This window comes from Henckelia pumila, chromosome 3 (assembly GCF_033568475.1).
Source record: "Henckelia pumila isolate YLH828 chromosome 3, ASM3356847v2, whole genome shotgun sequence".
Classification (NCBI taxonomy): Eukaryota; Viridiplantae; Streptophyta; class Magnoliopsida; order Lamiales; family Gesneriaceae; genus Henckelia; species Henckelia pumila.
In genome coordinates this window covers 64,923,263-64,942,679 of record NC_133122.1, presented here as the reverse complement: position 1 = coordinate 64,942,679, position 19,417 = coordinate 64,923,263, and the positions used below count along the sequence as shown (strand labels likewise).

Below are 19,417 nucleotides of genomic sequence, written 5' to 3'. Positions count from 1 at the left end.
AATGCTGCAGAAAATCTTGAAATAGCAGCATATTTGACAGATATCTAGAAACGTTGGGCAGTCCGCAGGTTCCTCGACAGCAGTCACACCCTCCCTATAATATTTGTTCAATTCTTTTAAGTGGAACCAAACACTGACAATTTTATTACGATATCTGGTTAATAGCAGACGACCTGAAATTCCCAAGTAAAATCCCACAGTAGGTTTGCCTTGCAAGGAATATCCAACAGAGAATTCACACTTGTTTCTGTATCCATTAATGAGAGGCGACTCCATTCACATTAAAACTCCCACCCAACTCACCTGAGGAGGCGACCTGAATGTCCAGCACACTGTAACAGATTAAAGATTATATCATGAGGCCCCCAGTCCACCATCTGCTATTAAATTGCGGTGAGAAATGAATAACGCAAGATTTTCCAGAAAAAATAAAAGAGTACCGCCCTCCTTACGGGATCCCATACTAACCTTTGTAACATAATAATATAAATGTTTAGATATCCAAATGACATCCAAAAGGCAAAAATTTATTCTGGCATGATACATTTCTCTAATGAATTTCTTAGACAAGGTCGGAACAACACACCTAATTTCTTTAGATTTCATAGAATCCATTCTCGGAAAACTGAAACTCCATTCGACAAAGCCTATCCGCACATTGTTTAGTCTACAAAATATCAAGTACGTCGTTTTATAAAATCTTCAAATAGTGATAATTGCGAAACAACTCTTTTTTATAACACAGTCCAAAACACACATAATGAGAATGCTTAAATGAAAAGGAAACAATTTTAGCAAAACGAAGAACAACCAATGAAGAAGATATCAAATTTACTGACTAATGATTTCTAAGATTCTGACATATAAAGGAGTTCTTCTTGCGTCTCGAATCTGAGATGAGAATATGTCATGTGAGCGAAAGGAGTCCACGAGCAGTTCGCGGACACATTCTACCCTTTATAAAATCTGAAGCATTTTGGAATTGAACTGCCATCATCATTGAGCTTCAACATCATCAACAACTGTTTGCAGTCTCACATTCGAACCATCTAAACGAGCCTGTGAAGGATTACTCTACTTGCTGTGTGGTGTTAGGAGGACCTTAGCGACTTTACCTCTTTTTTATTACATCAAAAAGACCTTGGAACAGACGTCAGAAACCTTCAGAATACCTAGTATATTTCTGCAAAAGATTGTCCCATATCAATAGCCATTGCAAAATTATAACACAGATTACATAAAATTCTAACACTTGCTTAAAAGTATCCCAGAAGATTACTATCTAAACTAAACCCTGTAAAAAAGAATACCAATTACTGGCAGTTTATGACTTGTTCCGTAGCTTTTCAAAAGTTTACCAAAATCCCCAACATACAGATGCCTGAGCTTTATTTCTTGGGCCGGAGTTGAAGAGAATTCCCTGTTCTGAGCGACCAGAAATCATAATCATCATAACGCACGAATATCACAACGCTTTGCGATAAAAACCATTTGAAAAAAAAAAAAAAAAACAGTAACTTGAACACTCCAAAAGAAAAATGGAAAAGTCTCGAGACAGCATTTCTAACATTATATGTGAAGAAAAAGTTTTCGCACACATTCCCATTATTCACCAATGCAACACTAAATACCTGGAAAAAAGAAAAAAAAAAACAACTGACCTGTTCACTCAGAAAGTTCTTCAAAATTATCCAAGACCATTTTCATCGGTAAATTCACCAAGCATTTGGAGATAATACCCGAAGAACTCCCACTCACCTTCCAAGTCATCCAACGCCATCCGTCATCATTAAACAATTGTCCACAACTCTCCCTCTCTTCCTTCTCCGTTAGTTTCTGTCCTCTGGCGATCTTTTTTGCACCGCTCTGGAAGATGGGGGCCCAAGTATTGTTCGGGTCCTAGGCTCGACAGCTCCGCCTCAACCTGTTTGGGCAGTACCATGCATGAATCCCCGTGGCTGCACGAGCCATCAAACCTCAGAAAGTAGGAGCACAATAAGATGTGGTGTTGTTTTCCCAACCACAAGTTCTGTTGTTCAGATTTCCAGGCTCGGATTCATCTTCCGCTTATCTGGAACATTGCTAATCACCTCGGAGGAAAGAGAACTGTTTTTCTCGGCGGGTATCTGTTGGTCCGGAGAATCGCTATAGCACTTCCATCGGAGGGTTTAGGGTTTTGTCTTTCAAGTGGCTTCCGGTGAAGTTATTTAATATAATCTTTAAATATCTCTTATAACACAATAGGGACGCTGGAACTAATTTGTATGAGAAGGCCCTATTTTCTAGTTATTTTGTTAGTTTAAATCTTGAAATTTAAAGTTATTATATATTATTATTATATATATTAATTATACAATTTTCAAATTAAGTATATCTCCGTCCCATATATCTATTATATATGTTTTCATGGCCAGATTACAAAAAATTTGAGAATATAAATTTTTACAAAATCAATTTCGTATTTTTATCTTGTTTAAATGAAGATTTTAATAAAAATAAATATGTAATAAGTTAATGATATTAAACAGTTTTAATAATAGTAAATTGTCATAACAATAACTAAAAGAGCATTAACACTATAGACATATAGAATACTATCGCAATACTATGCCTAGACTAATGACTATATATTACACTGAGTGACAAATGAAAATAATCTGTCTAGAGTCAGTCACTAAATAAATCTAAGATAAATAATCGTGGAAGAACATTAGGCGTGGAGACAATTTATGCATAACAAAAAACAGCGCTAGAGATCATAGTGGCAGTGTGAAGCCAGCAAGTGGTGCCTTCGGCTATCTATCTACTAACTAACACAACTCATTTTTTAATAGTTGAGGGAAAATTGATAAATTGGTCCCGTTAAGTTTAACATTTTTTGGATTTTGGTCCGGATATTTTTAACATCTTTGATTTAAGGCCAGTATCTTTAAATTGTTATAGGAATTTGGTCCTTGTTTTCTACCAATTATTGCTTAAGTGACATTTCTTTTTCGTAGACAATGAAAAATTTTGAATTGGCGTTTTTGGGCCACATCCACATATTCACGTGTGATATATTAATATACATGTCAATTATTAATTTATACATACAGAACGTTTAAAACCCCTCCATCGCTCCTCACACGCATCTACCAGATCCGAATGAAAATCCCCTTTCTCTCGTCACCAAAGCCCTAATTTTTCTAAAGACAGAAGATAAGGAAATTCCTTACACTCGATTTCTCGCGATCACTGTCGTTTATATAGCTTGCCCTGGTTCACGTCCTCATTTCTCCTAGTTTGCTTTCCTCTTTCGTTGTTCCATCTCCGACTACAGGATACTCGCCATATTGCACCATATACGAAAGCTCAGTTCTCATCCCCTCTTGGACCGCGCTGGTTGCTTTCTTCCATCTCATTGGCGGCCGTTCTGGGCACTTAATGAATTTTAATCGCCTACCATTTGTTCGTAGGAAGTACTTTTACCCATTTTTTTACTACCATGGTTTTTGGCGATTTACTGATTTTCTTGTCAGATTATTCCGATTTCTTCGATTATAGCATTTACATTGAGATGCCCAGCACGTAAAGACTGGTAGACGGGAGGAAATGTTTTTGGGAGCAACTTTTTCCTCAGGTCTTTGTGAATATGGACATGTTTGCATTCACGATAATGTTACTGTTGTGGTTATTTGGGTGGCCGAGCACTTTTCTTCAATTCCCACATCTTAATGGGGGTGGCAGAGCTTGCATTGAGCATGAGTGTGGCCCCAAAATAACGATAAATGTTGATTTTCATTTTTTGTGAGATTTGGTTTTTTTTTTTTGGTGTTAAATGGTATACTTCCTTATAATGATTGAGTTGTATCATCTAACAATGGTGTTTTGTATGAGACTAAATTTATCTGTAATGAATGTATTGGGTTATTAAACTTCACAATATAAAACTGGGTTTGAGTTATATTAGATTTATTTGTAATTGGTGTTTTTTGTTGAAAATAATGGGAAGTATACGTTATTAACTATTATGTATTTCACAAGTCTTTCTTATCTGTATTGGTGTGTGCCATCGTCAAATAATTGTTGGTCTGCAAATGGTCCATGAGATTTGGGATGTTGGAATGCAATCTAAGAATTTGAATTTCATTATGTTGTCATTAGCACAGGGGAAAGGAAGATGCATGTCCAATTTAATCTACCAAGTTTGATGGATTTACTCACTCTGACAAATTCCATAAGAATGATCAAGAACTCAGTTCAAGCACTTCCATGAGTGTGAAGGAACTGAACTGTGATCCTGGCTCCAAGAATATATTACAAATATTTGTAGCATTGTATTGGTCAAAAATTTGAGTATGAGTGTATAAACTTGTAATCATTATAAATCAATTATTGGTGGTGGTCCATCAAATGAGTAATGATATCTTATATTTGTTTTTCATTTTATATCAGTTTTCTTCTTTCGCCCTATTTGTCTTCTTTCTACATATTCTATTCACAACATCCTACTGTTTTCGCAAAAAGATCACAATTCTTAGTTCATAAAAATCGATTAAAACCAACAAATCAAATAAAGAATCTAAAGCACACTAGCTAACTGTATGTTATATAGAAACAAAAGCTGAAACCTTGAAGCAGCCCCATGTAATAAGAGCAGACCGAAGCTCTTCATTACTTTGAACTAGTTCCTAAACTCTCTTGGAGCCCATTTCTGATTTTGCGAGAGCGGACTCTACACGCTCCAAAGATTCTGTCCTAATAACACTAAAGATTCTGTCTAAAGATTATGTTCTAATAACACCTGATTATTTCTACAGCACCACAAAATGGATGAAATGGCCCAGAGACAGTATAAACACTTTTACTTATGTAGCTACATGGCTTCCCAACAGCTTGCATCTTTTAAAAATAAAAACAAAAAACACCTGATATCCTACAACCTAGGTAGATTATCCCAAGAACAGAATCCACAGTCCCAATGTGGCTTTATGTCAATTTTACACTACACATGAAGATTCAGAATAGTCTGAATCATTTATGCATTAATTGCTGCCATGTATTCATTTTATATGCATAAAGTTTGAATCATTTTATAAGCATTTTTATATCAACACAAGAAAATCATTGACAAGGAAAAAATCAATTCGGAGTTATAAAATAAACTAAAACTAAATAAATGATGTAAAATGACAGCCCAAACCATCAACACAAATTACATCAAGCGTTTTTTTAATGTAAATCCAAACTGCTCGAATTCATCCAAATAGAATGGATTCAAAAATTAGATTCATAAGCAAAAAGGATCAAAGTCATTACAAGATATTGTTCACCCATCACAAAAGATTGTTCAAACATAATTTTGATCCAATTCTCAAAATACCAAAAGTAAAACAGAATACTAGGTGGGCCATAAACAACATAATCAATGCATCTTCCTCTTCCCTTCATCTTTTCCAACTCCAGATGCATTTTTGTATCTTGGCATTGGACCTCCAATAAAATGTGTGCAGGTGCTCTTATATTAATTTTTATTTGCTGGATTCTGGCATTGATTGGAACTGAGCATACATTGAAGGTGGTGGGACAGCATCATCAGCGGAATTTGAGTGTCGCCCTGAAGCTAAAGTTGGTTGGAGTGTATTGACATTGTTTTTCAACCTATCAATAACAAATAAAAAGAGAATATTAACACAATTAATTTAAAAATATATAGATGAATACCATATTACTAATTAATTACAGTATTTATGATTTCAGTTTCAACTTGAGCGGATATATTTGTTTTTTGTCCATAGTTACAACCGTAGATGCATCACCAAACACCTGCAACGGTCAATAGGATAAAATTCTAATTAAAAACATCATGATAGTATGTTGAAAATTTTAATTACTATTAAACTGAATATTATAAACACAATTATACCATAATTTAACTTACATTTAACATATCAAAAGAACTTGATGATTGTCCAATAAGTATGTGTTTATGGAGAGACGCTTTCCTCCTCACCTAGATCATCAAGTTAATTGATAAAATTTAGGAAACACGATGGACTATTAATCATGATAATATATCAATGAATAATTTAATCATATCCGTACCTGCAATTTTTTTGGCACAAATTGGTGATATATCTTGTGTTAATTGACTTTGAATTTGTTCCTCTTCATCAAGTCCAGTTTCGACATATGTCAGATTTTCGACTACACTAGTGGGAGGACAAGTTCTCTTGTTATGACCTTCAGTTCCACACCGGACTACACTTGAGTGTATGCTGCTGCCGTTTCATCTTATTGGCATTTGCACTCAATTGTGGTTTACCCCTAGTTCTCTTTCTTCTCTTTTGTGGTTGTTCATCACATTTCCCTTCTTCTTACTTTCTTAGGCCTACCAACATTCCTTTCCAATATTGGTGGCAGTTGGAGAAATATAGGTCGAAGCTTGCCACTCATGCCTACCATTTTATAGGTATAATAACAGGAGCATACACTTTCTTATAGGTCTCAACACTGTAATATGCATGTGTGAAGTCATGGTAATCCAGCCTTTGTGTATAGATGGCACGTAAAAGCATGATTGCATGGAATTCCACACAAATCCTATTTCCTACAGTCCACATGTATGATTTTTCAAATTTACACTGTATTTGGTTCCAAGTGCAATCAAAGCATGAAATTTGATTAATGAAATGCATCAGCTTTAATAGGAAGACAATCTCCAACTTTTTACTTGCCTTTTCTATGATTTTTTCAATCTTGGGAAAAAGTATCCCTTTCCACTTCTCTTCAGCTCTATCTCTACTAGTTTTGCATTCTCTGCATTAAATACTCCAGTATCCATTCACAACATAGAAATTATAGTTTTCTCCCCTTGCTTCCAAGATGACACTGTTGAAAGACCTCACATCCATTATTAAGTAGCATGTTCACACTTAGGAAATTCTTGAAAGTATGATCTACTCCACTGAGTAGGTGCCTTATCATTGAACCATTGGTAGGCATTTTCATCGAGTTCTCTTAGTTCTTTCATTTTCCTATCAAATTCATTAACAGTTGATGCCCTAGCACACTCCCACACAGCATGTTTGAATGCTTGTGCCCCTAAAACCCAGCATTTCGAAAAGTTGGCATGCATATGCCTAACACAAAACCTGTGTTCAGCATTAGGAAATACTTCTCGCATTGCTTGGATGAGGCCTTTTTGTTATCTGACATGAAGGTCCACTCATAATCCCTAACAATTTTGAATTCCAACTTTAGCAAAGCCAAAAACCAACCCCAAGTTTCTCACAGTTTCTTTCATAACCAACAGCATATGCAATAGGAAAAATGTTATTGTTTGGGTCAACACCTACAGCTAGTCAAAAGAACTCCAGCACTTGGCCCTCTCAAATGACATCCATCTATCCCTATGAAAGGTCTACAACCTGCCAAAAATCCTTCTCTCAAAGCATTTAAGCACAAATATAATCTATCAAATCTAATTTGCCCGGTGGAGTCATCTGTGCCTACAACAACAGTACTACCAGGGTTCGATCTTTTTACCTCGTTTGCAAAATCCCATACAAGAGAATATTGTTCATCAGTCGGGCCTTGTACTTGGTTGATAGCTTTTTCTTTTGGCAATATAAGCTTGATAGTGAGAAACATTACATCGTAAATCTGCTTGCATCAAATCTGAATCCTTTGACATTTCTTTTCGGATCAGAACTGAATTTGTTTGCATATTTTTTAGACAACCAACTAGATTTCAAATTTTTCTTAAAGAAACTCGACCCACAAGTATGCGTAGATACATACTTTTTAATCTGAAAAGTAGATTCACCTTGAATTTTCAATGCATGGAGCTTCCAACCACATTCTTTGTCTGCACACTTTGCATGAACTCTAGTTTTGTCATTTTTGTAATATTTATGTTCCGTTTTTCTTTAATAGCTTGTGAGTGTATGGCACTCCTCAATTCTTTTTTTGTGCAAAACACCATTCCAAGTTCAAAAGTAGGATCATATTTCTCCAAATGGTTGAAGATTGGAAACCTCTGTGACTCCGTTTTAGTATCTGAGCCATTGTTACTTCTCAAATCATCCTCACTGCTATTCAGATTCTCGTCACCAGACTCACCAATCATGGAATTTTCTAATATCCCTATGCTTAATTGCTGATCTCCAATCGACTCTACTCCAATATCAATATTCGTATTGAATAATGTATCATCATCTTCATCATCATAACAGCTCTCACTAAATTCATCACTTTCACCTTCTCCATCATTTTCATCTTCAAACTCTGCCCAATCACTTCCATTTTCATCACTTTCATTTGTTTTCCCTTGCTCAATGACATATGAATCCTTAACAACAACAGATCTATTGAAAATAATAGCATGTTCCTCTTCCACAATGTATATGTTCACTTCTCTAGAAGTTTTCAATCTCTTTTCACACATTACCTTCAAATTCTTGTCATTTTCGATCACTATAAAAACCAATATCATCATTTGTATAACATCTCATTGGATGCTTTACATTCCCATGTTCAGCAACCATTTTAAAGTACTGCAACATTAACATGTTCAAATCATAATAATCGAACTTATTTATATGACCACCTACATAAGCTTGAAGATCTTCTGCGTGGAACTTGCCTCCATAGTGAATAACCAAAGTAAAGAGCTTTTTTTTTATCTGCATATACATAAAAAATGAATATTATATGAATAACCTAGAAAAAATAATTTCCACATAAAACAAGAATCTTGTAGATGAATGTGAGAATGATTAAACTCAGAATAAGGGATGATGCAAATGGAAGTGAAAAAAACACAAAATTTTAAAACTCATAAAGATTAAACATTTATACCATATTTCGGTGGTGGTAGATGAAGATCAGCTGCAGCCCGAATCCGCATTTCTCGTAAAACAAATTATCTTCTGATGTAAAATTACTTCTCTTCTGCTTAGGACTTAAGCGATTTATCGAGAGACAAAAATAAAAGGGATTCAGTACGTTCAATGCATATCAGAGAGAGGGGAGGGAGGGTTTTAGATGTTTGTGCAATAATTAATATGACGTGTATATTAAAATCCACATGTATATGTGATGTGGCCAAAACATCAATTTAAATTTTCATGTCACCAGAAAGAAATGCCACTTCAGCAAATTGGTAGAAAAAAGGACCAAATTCCTAAACAATTTAAAGATACTGAACTTAAATCAAAGATGTCAAAGATATCGGACCAAAATCAAAAAATGGTAAACTTACCGGACCAATTTATCAATTTTCCCTAATAGTTGATGATATTAGAAAAACTATTTTTGGTGTGGCATTAACACACCAAAAATTCTTTTTCACTTTGCCCTTCTATTAAGTAAATTTTTTTTTTTTACAAAAGTCTCTTAAATAAATTTATACAAAACTTCTCCACTAAAAAAACTCAACGACCGTAAAAAAATACATAATTATTTTATAAAATTATATTTTTGATCCACAAGTTTTATGTGTATATATATATATTATGTTACACACGCAACGCGTGTGCTGCGGTGACTAGTTATAATTATTTTCACGCATTTTTTGCTAGATAAGATGCATTATTTTTCTTCTTAAAAAATTCATTAATTATGCTAAAAGATTCCTACCCGGCCTATGTAGAGTATTAATATTTATGTCTAAAGTATTATTTTCATTGTAAAATTATTATTATTATTATTGATAGTTATATTATGAAGAAATATTATGAAATAATGTTGATATTAGTAGAAAATATTCGACCCATCAAAAATATTATTTCATGCCTATAGTATCCCTGAAAAATATCAATTTTTCTTAGTTATGTCATGAAAATTTTTGTATGATATATGTTAATTTGAGTAGACATATTACTTAAATATGCATAGGTTGTGAGATCGTCACACAGAAGACTTACTAAAAAAATAAAAAAAAATCTTACAAGACTGTCTCATGGATTAATTTGTAAAATCAATATCCGATAATAATAAAAACGTATAATTATTTTTATATCAAAACTAGTTCTTTTCTCAACAGATATAAACCGAGTCTCACAGGCGTATCCTTAACATAAATTGGACCGGCATTTATAAAAGTGAGTGGCGATTTATAAGTCACTCCCTCTTCTTTTCCACTATTATATAATATATAATTAATCAATGACAAATAAAATAAAATAAAATAAAAAGCTTATATATTTTATAGGCATTAAATCTTGACCATTTGATGACAATTGACACCTAAGTTTCCCATCACCGTCGAATGGTCTACTTCAACGTCTGTGTGAACCGACAGTATTAGGATCCTTTCCCACCTTGAGACCATCGATGATTTTGACACACAACTAATCTTTATGAAAGTAATTTTTAAAGCATTGGCTTCTAAAAAATATATATATTTTATTCATCGAACATTTTTATCCTCTCTTTGGATCAAGTGCTAGTTGTCTACTTTGTAAAGCGAATCAAATCACAAAATCAAGTGTTCTTTAATAACTTATTAAACACCACAAATAATCACAACATATGGTACTTTTGGTGAGAGAAATCACAATTGTGGATGAGTGACGGAGAAAATCGTACTAGTTATACTTTGATCGATAATCTTGATCAAAAAAATGTTTTTAGAGAAAATTGAAATTCATGATCATTCAACTATATACTTATCTAATTTTCATCATGAGCGATGAACATAAATTTTAGCTCAATTTTTATATTATTATTATTATAAGAATAACAATACAATGGTCCAAGTGAAAATCTATTCATTTATTTTTCTTATTTTAAAATTTAAAATAATAATCAAGATGTCAATCATCAGTTTAACGAAATAATTATAAATCAATAATTAATACGACAACCCACACTCCTTCCCTTACTCCTGTCTTCTTCACAGCCACACCGCTAATCACTTCAGCCGTTCCATTTCCCTAACCCTAGATCATACAATATCTGAAACCCAACACGAATTCAAACCTATTGTAGCTGTCTCTAGCGATTTAACCATGTAATTTTGGCTAAACTTGAGCAACTGATGAGTTGAATCAGGATGGGTGAGTGGTTTGAACCAATGGCGAGAAGGATTTCAACGAGAGTCTGGTTAGGGTGCCAAATTTCAATGGGATTACTGGTGGGTGGAAATCACACCTCGTCCAGGTTTTGCACTCGCTAATTTGTTCGTTCTGCTTATCTGTTGGATTTCTCTTGAATTTTTACTTTATCCGATCTTTAGCTTTTAAGTTGAGTTAATCGCTACGCTGTTATAGATCTGATAGTTTCAATTAGTTGAAAGATCTGGGAATTGGGTCTAAAGGGACTTAATTTAAGTTGCAAGAAATGAACTACAAGTTCTTGAAATGGCAAGTGCTTCGGGGGCCACTGGCGAGGCTTCTGGTGTTAAGGGCCTTTATGCTTGTGCTGGCTGTGATTATTCTCTCTTTGATGCAAATGGCCCGTGAGTTTCGGGTAATCGAGCCCATGGTTTCTGATGTTAATGAATGCCCTTTGAATTTGCGCTCGAACCCGTCTTTCGATGCTGGAAATTTCTCGAATATCTCATTTCATCCGTCAAGGGATCATGCCACATTGTGCAAAGAAAGTGAAAACTTGACTAAAATTGTGTTTAAAGAGTTAATGCAGAAGAACTTGTTGCAATCAAATGCCAGAGCATTATGTGTTGGAGAAGGATCAGCCTCCTCCGTGTCCGTGTTGCACGAGCTGGGATTTCCTGATGCTTCTGGGGTTGACAAGCACCCATTTTTCTCCCTTTTCAAGAGGAGATTTGTGTATGAGCTCAACTTTGAGGATGATCATTTCGACTTTGTGTTCTCAGGAGATCTCGATAAGGTCTCAGTTCCTGCTCTCCTTGTGCTGGAGATTGAGCGTGTATTGCATCCCGGAGGAACAGGTGCAATGCTTGTTGGAGCTCGTAAGTTCTATTCAGGTGGCTTAGTGAGGTCTGCCACCACTGTTGCGTCATTCTTGAAGAGCTCTGATGTTGTTCATGTTTGTGGTGTTGGATCTTTTACACTTGTGATATTTAAGAAGAAAGTTGGAAACTTTGCTTCCTTTGAGCATTTTCAACTTCCAAATGATTGTCCTTCCATCACAAAAAACAAGCCTTTTATGAAGTATATCGAGCCTCTAGCCCACAAGGACTCGAGGCAATTCAACCTGGAGCAATCATATCTCCCCAATTTCATGAATATCTCCTCTAGAAACAAACTGGTTTATATCAATGTCGGTGCGGGGGAATTCGCTAAGTCGAGTATTGCCAAAATGTCGAAGCCGTATTGTTCCAACCATCACACTGCTTTTGAGGTGTTTGTTATTGATCACAAAATGTCTGTTCTCTCGTCTTTTGTTACAGATCCTGGCATCACCTTTGTCTATCATCCGGCTCTAGATGGAGATTCAATTGCACCAGAAATCACCCCTGATGAATATTTGAGTGCTCCCATTGATGAAAAAGGGTTTGACTTTATTTTCTGGTTTAATGAAACAGTATCAGATGAAGATTTCGTGGTCCTTATGATGAACACGAAGTTTATGGAGTTAAACATTCTTGTCGAACTATTCAAAACCGGAGCAATATGCCGTGTCGACGAACTCTTCCTCCACTGTGCAGATCCTGCAGACTGCAAAACAACCACATGCGGAGACTGCAAGAACCTTTTGAAAAGTCTGAGGAAGAGTGGGGTATATGCCCATGATTGGTTGGGAGATTGAGCTCTGTATGTCTTTTGTGAACTTGCGCTTATGTGTGCTTTGTTTCTGTTAAAAATAAATTGAAGTGGCGGATTGAGGACATAATCCACACTTCTTTCTCGTGTATTGTATTTGAATCTGTATTCTGTGTTGAATTTGATGCCTGTAATTTCCTTCGCTGGGTTGTGGAGGAAGGTTTCTCCTATGTTAACTATGCTTTGTTTAAAGGGTTGCTCTTTGGTTTACTCATTTACATGTTACTCACATTCGGCAACTACAAAATATCGCCAGTGGGACTAGTAGAGCTGTTAAAACTGACTAGGTCAGTCGAGCCAACTAGTAGCCCGTTTGTGTTGGATTTGTTGTTCGCCTAAGATTTAAGCAGCTATAGGCTATGGCTTTAGTATTGTTTGTCCAACTCGATTTGCATAACGAATTGATAGTTAACCGAAATAGAATGACAAGTTAATGGGTTGGTGAACTTGGACGTGGTTGTTCCTGCCAGGAGCATGTACGTGTATCCTTGGTTCTTTTACATCAACTGGAACTTGTTTCATGTCGGGCTCATTTGATTGCTGGAGTTGGAAATAAATCAAATGGCCACCGAATGATATTACTCTTTTCTTATTTGAACTCAAACTCGAATTTGGTAAGTTGGTTCGAAACTTGACTGGTAGCTCAAGAAATGAATGGCTTTGGGCTTCATTGTGGCTCCATCTAGAATTTGTCTTCTATTTCCATTCTTTCATTTCAAATTTAATAATCGAATTCTATTAAGAAAATACTCGAACTATGCCTGGCGTTAGTTGGATCTTAAAATTGAAAAAAATAATATCTTTACAGGATATTAACAAATTTACTTGGTTCAAGTACATGTGCTAATTGCTATTGGGTAAAATAATATAGGCTCAGATTGAGCTTGAAAATGTATTAATTTCTCTGATACAAATGGAATGCTTGGGCCGAAAAAGCTCACAAGGCGGCTCAATTTGCTACTTTAATGGCCACTCGCCGACTGCTTGTAAGATGGCCTCAGGGGATAGCCTTGAACCTCGTATAATCTTAAATTAGCCATTAGGCACAATTCGTGCACCATCGATATCTTGCATTCGATTGTCTTAGGTTCTCATATACGCAATCTTGTTAACATTGCGAAGCCAATCCAAGCTCCACATGATAAAAAAATATTGATGTTAAAATTTTTATAAATATACAAGATTTTCCTCGTACATTAAAGCATCACAAATTCAAAATTCCAACTTCCCCCTGTTGAAGTTCAACATGTGTTACAGGAAGCAGCAAAGAACGGTTTAATCCAAACTATCTCGAAAGAACGACTCGGCATAGCATTTAGGATTGGATGTATATAGATCTTATATAAAATGTGTAGGACTCCCACTGTTCTAATACACATGCTACACGAGGAGTGTTTTTGCACATGTAGATTGTAGCATAAACCAACCCAAGAAGAACCATGACTGTCTTCATCATAAATCAAAGCTAATGCAACTGTCCGGTAAGTTCTCTGTTATGATGTGATTTTACAGTGACTTAGTTGGCACTGAGAACTGAATATGAAATACTAACAATGCATGGTACGATGAAGTTGCAGGTAAAACAGATTTTCCACCACTCGATTGCGGACAAGGAGTTGAAGGTGCTACTGCCAGCATCCATTACATTTTAGGCCTAAAAAGTAACATTCAGTGGGTTGCTACCAACAAAACAAGCATAATTGAATTGTATACATTGCATGCACAATATTTTCCATATAGAAATCCCCCAGGTTTCAGTTAATGCTCGGGATAACAAATGTCAATGATATTCCATGAGATATGACTGTGGTTTGGAATGGCTACTAACATGAACTACCATGCTTACCAACAAAAAATGAACACTAGAATAAAAAAGAGATACATACATCACTTGATATATTTTTGTGTCATGCAGTTAATTGTGATCCCAAACAGTCTCCAGAATGAGACAAAATACAAATCCAATAGTTCCAAGAGTAAATAAGACGCAGAATCAAACAACCAACATATAAGTCGACTATTATGTCGAACAATTGAAAGATGATGATTCAAACAATAACAAATGTCGGAAAATAAGAGAAAAGACCTAAAGGTAGAATCATGGCTCAGCAACCCATGATAGCGCAATTGTAGACAAAGACACCTGAATGCTCCTTCACTCCAATAATTTTCCAATCCAAAGTGTCATTTTTTACTCCCGACTTTGGATGCCAGGAATTCAAGACAATAGCTTCACCTTCAGGACCCCTTTGACCACCTACAACAAGCAGTGCATCTCCACAGGACTTGAAAGCAAGACCCCAACCATTTGATGAATCGGCCCTCACTGGAAGTCTCCCTACTTCGTCCCACGAGTTCTTTTCTTTGTTATACTTCTTCACCATGTTAGTCGCATATTCGACAGCATAGAGTTGGTTGTCAACTACTGCAACAAGAGGAGGTGCTTGTGCTGCTCGGTTGACATTGGGATACATGCCCTCGATTTTTCTCCACTTTCTTGCATTAAGGTCAAACTCCTCCCCACAAGTTAACGAGTCGGTGGGACTAGTCATTCCACCAATAACATAAAATTTTTTATCCATGAAAAATCCAGAGCATAATCTACGAGGAGAGTGCATGCTCGGCAACATTTCCCACTTACCAGTTAAGGAATTGTAAAGCTCGGCAGATTTTAACACGTTCCCATCCTTGTCGCTTCCTCCAGCTACAATGGCTATTGATCCAAGACTACCTGATGCAAAAAGACAACGAGGACGATTCATTCCTTCACACTTGACCCAAACACGGCGAGTCAGGCTGTACTTCCAAATGGCAAACTCGAACAGCTCACGTCCGAAAACCAACAACTCATTCCCCACAGCCAATGACTCCTTATCAGCACAATTAAAACAGTCATCGCAAGGAATTTTAGGCAATCTCATCCATTTCTTCCTGAAGGGATCAAATGCCTCCCACCCTCTTGGATCACAAACCATATACACCCAATGCTCCACAATCCCCAACTGCCTTCTCAGCTCGTACAAATACCCACTTTTAATCAGCCTATTGAATCTTGCATTTAAGAATGACAAAGAAGCATAATCTGATCTATAAGCTCGAGCAAGACACGTCAATGCAACGTCATCAAGCAAACCAGGGAGAAAAGAATCACTTGATTCAATAATGAAAATGGCCATCATCATCTTCTCCTCTCAATATCTTTCTTATACCTTCTCCAACCACAAAAGTAAAACTTGACTTATTTCGATCAAAAGATGAAAACACAAACTTTGTTAGCTTGTTGGCTTTTGAATCCATTGTAGCACTCTCCTTATCCAATGAGAAACAAATTAGCAAATCAATAGCATCCCATACCTATGAAACCCACTTAATAAAAAAAAACCAGATGTAACTTTATGTTTTTTTTTTTCCTTTCTATTGAAATTAAGCTCCAATTTTACCAATCATTTTGCCAATATCAAATACAAATATCCCATCCTAGCAACAGTATACGCAATCTGTCAATCCGACCCAACTATTCATAAACTTGTGAAATCCTTTTCCGTTGAAAAAAAAGCATTCAATCTGTATCAGCGAACCAACCTTTATTGAGACTTAAAAATCCTCAATTTATTCTCAAACCTCTCCAAACCCACCCGAACAATACAAAAATGGTCTCTCCGATAAAGACTCTAACTTTCAGAAAAACAAGCGTAACCCCATCAAAATCCGCAGCTCCTTCTCCAGGTATTCTGGAGAAAACAGACAAATTTACAACACAAACAATTAATTAATCACTCATCTACAAAGCACGTAAAAAATTATTTTTTTTAACACACACACACCCAAAAAAGGATCAATCGATTCGGATTCTAACCGGTCATCACGAGTTAATTAGATCTTCTATCATGCGGAAGCAAGCATCGGTCGGGTCTTCCAGCAGTCCGAGTCACCGGCACATTCTTCCGCCCCCGAAACAAATAGGGCTCAATCGCACACCACCAAGCTCATAGAAACGGAGCTCCGGCAAGCGTCGCCGCCAGAAGCGGTGTCCAAAGCGAGTATAGTGAGAGAAAATTGGTATGAATTTTGTTGTGTGAAGGAATTTATTCTGCAGAATTTGGGACCTTAATTATTACTATTTCTGATGTATTACGGGTCAACTTTGTGTTTTTACTTTTTAATAACGCGTGCCCTATCTTTTTAAAGCTCTTTTCCATTTTTGCTTATTTTCAGTTCCCTTTTAATTTACTATAATTAATGTCAAAAAAAACTTCCTATAACTGAAAACGAACCATTTATTAATAAAACCATTTTTGGCTCAATTTCAAACCACAATTGCACATGAAAATTTTGTTACATGATATTTTTGCACGGTCGTGTTTTTGTAACACTTTTATGATAAATCGGTTGTATATATACTATTCAAATTCATATTAAATTTAGAATTTTTTATATGTTATTTAACGTGTGATTGTTTTGTAATGAATAATTGTTGTCGTTTGTGCATATTGGTTATTTTTTGATTGAAGTGATGCTCCTACTTCGGTATAATAATAGGAATCTGATTTATTTTATATGCATTTATTTTAATAATAATTATCTACTTTTTTAGCATATAATTATGTAGCCATAATATGATGAGAAATTTACATGAAATTAATGAGGATATTATTATTTACGAAGAATATTAATGCATGTGTGTACTTTCTATATGCATTAAAATTTTTGTCTATTATACTTTACACAAATCATGGGGAGTGGTACGGCCATAATACGAAGGGGAGAAATCAATTATTGTAAAGATTTTTATTATATTATTTTTGACGTAGATTCCTTTTTGTTATTTTCAACGAGCAAAAATTCAAATTTACGTACAAAAGATTATCGAGCTAAAATCAAAAAAATATTTTTAAATTGAACTCGAAAGAAACAAAAACATTTTTTAAACCCAGTAGATAAGAAGTGTACGTACTCGACGGTAATAGTATTTTGGAGGGTTTGTACGGTTTGTTTTAAACCGGCCGGTGAAGGGCATAAAAATAGGTGATCACGATCGGCATTGTTTGGTTTGATGTATTATTAATCTATGTATAACTTATCCCAATTAATTTCGCCTTATTTTCGTCATATTATTTATCTATTTATTAATTAATAATTTTACATCAATTAAATCAAATAAATTATAATCTATCCATCAAATCAAATAATGTATTAACTATTTTTTCTTATTTATTTTTAATTTATATTATATTACTTATCTATGGATTACTTATCCTATCACTCAAACTAAACGATGCCTTTAGTTATAGCACTGGATAGGTACACCGAAGCTAGAAACACCATGGTTTGCAAAAACGATATCGGAACGGGTGGATTCAAGATGGTGCAAATTAGTGTAAGTTATTCAAGCTTTGATCCTAGCGATGTTTTATGTAAAAATTTTACATGATTCACCAATTCATGGTTCAATGTAGTAACTCAAGTTTCGTTTTATAAGATTAAAATTGCAAAATATGATTAAGGAGTTATTATTGATAAAAAAACTAAGTGAAAAATCAGCTCCAAACTGTCTGAAAATGGTTTAGGAAGACTAGGGACCCGAGTAGTTAGGATCCAACCAAACTGGTTTGGAAGAAGTGAACCGGAACGGACCATATAACAGTGTTCGGAGCCGAATTGTGTGACATGAGTGCTCTTCATGTGTCGATTGATTTGGACTTGACAAGTGGTGAGATCAAATCGTCTGAAGACAATCGGGCCTTCCGAACTCAAAGATCGAAGCTTCTGAAGTCAGATAACCGAGACATGTCTAGGCATGCGACAATGGTGGAGCTAGCCAGGATTTCATATCCACCCGGATTATAATTTTTTAATAAAAAAACAAAACAATACATATGTGCGTACAATTAAAAAGTATGAAAAATGCTTGTTCATTGTAGTCTAAAAAAATGATGGAAAACAATGAAATTCAAAAAAAAAAGGAAAAAAACAAAAAAAAAAAAAAAGAGAGGAGAAAGGAAATTAAAAGGAATTAAAGAGAAGAGAAAGAGAAAATTGTAATAGAGATACACATTTTATTCTTAGATGTTATGTTGAAATTGAATGATAATTTTGATGCATTGGATGATTTGTTTTGTGGAAAGTCTTGCATGATATTTTTGATTCCATTAAACCCTTTTAGGCTATTTGTTCTATTTTATCACTAGTCCCGTTACAATTAATGTTAAGCCCTTTGATCGTGCATGTTATTTATTTCATTCCTTTGGTAGAAGAGATATGATATATTTGCAAGCATATGATAAAAATATTTCATGTTATGACATGAGAGTTCTTTGATATATATATATGCCCTACATACTTTTGAGTATAATGAGTGAATCACGTGAAAAGTGGTTGTTGAATCCTATGCATTTTAATTTCAATTAAATTGATTAATGTGATCATTCATATTGGTAGTAAGTGAGAATATAAACTTTGAACGTATCAGTATTTTAAAATATTTAAATAAAAGTATACATTACTTGTACTATCGTCTTTTTTGTTAAATCTTCAACATTATTTTTATCTATTAGTTTAAATTCAGTCTAACATTTATTTGTATCCATGCCTTTACTATCGTTGGGATGACACTTTATGGCAAATTGTCATTTTATTAAATAAAAAAAAACATTATTTTAGCTAATTTTTTTTTTATCTTTCTGTTG

The 19,417-nt window shown here is 35.0% G+C and overlaps 2 protein-coding genes across 2 annotated transcripts; one reads left to right on the top strand and one right to left on the bottom strand.

Annotated features, from left to right (window-relative positions):
- The first annotated feature begins 10,849 nt into the window (after positions 1-10,849).
- LOC140891554 (uncharacterized) lies at positions 10,850-12,925 on the top strand. Its single transcript, XM_073300106.1, has 2 exons — positions 10,850-11,145; positions 11,256-12,925. The coding sequence occupies exon 2, from the start codon at positions 11,326-11,328 to the stop codon at positions 12,715-12,717; it is 1,392 nt and encodes a 463-aa protein (XP_073156207.1). The 5' UTR covers positions 10,850-11,145; positions 11,256-11,325; the 3' UTR covers positions 12,718-12,925.
- Positions 12,926-14,622: 1,697 nt separating this feature from the next.
- Positions 14,623-16,851, bottom strand: LOC140890824 (F-box/kelch-repeat protein At5g60570-like). Its single transcript, XM_073298925.1, is given in 3 exon segments — positions 14,623-15,899; positions 15,901-16,462; positions 16,588-16,851. Coding segments are annotated over 2 exon segments (1,191 nt in total). The 5' UTR covers positions 16,029-16,462; positions 16,588-16,851; the 3' UTR covers positions 14,623-14,836.
- Between the last annotated feature and the right edge of the window lie 2,566 nt (positions 16,852-19,417).

What these genes read in the sequence shown, in the direction of transcription:
- LOC140891554 (XM_073300106.1), top strand. Translation starts at nt 11,326, where the DNA reads ATGAACTACAAGTTCTTGAAATGGCAAGTGCTTCGGGGGCCACTGGCG.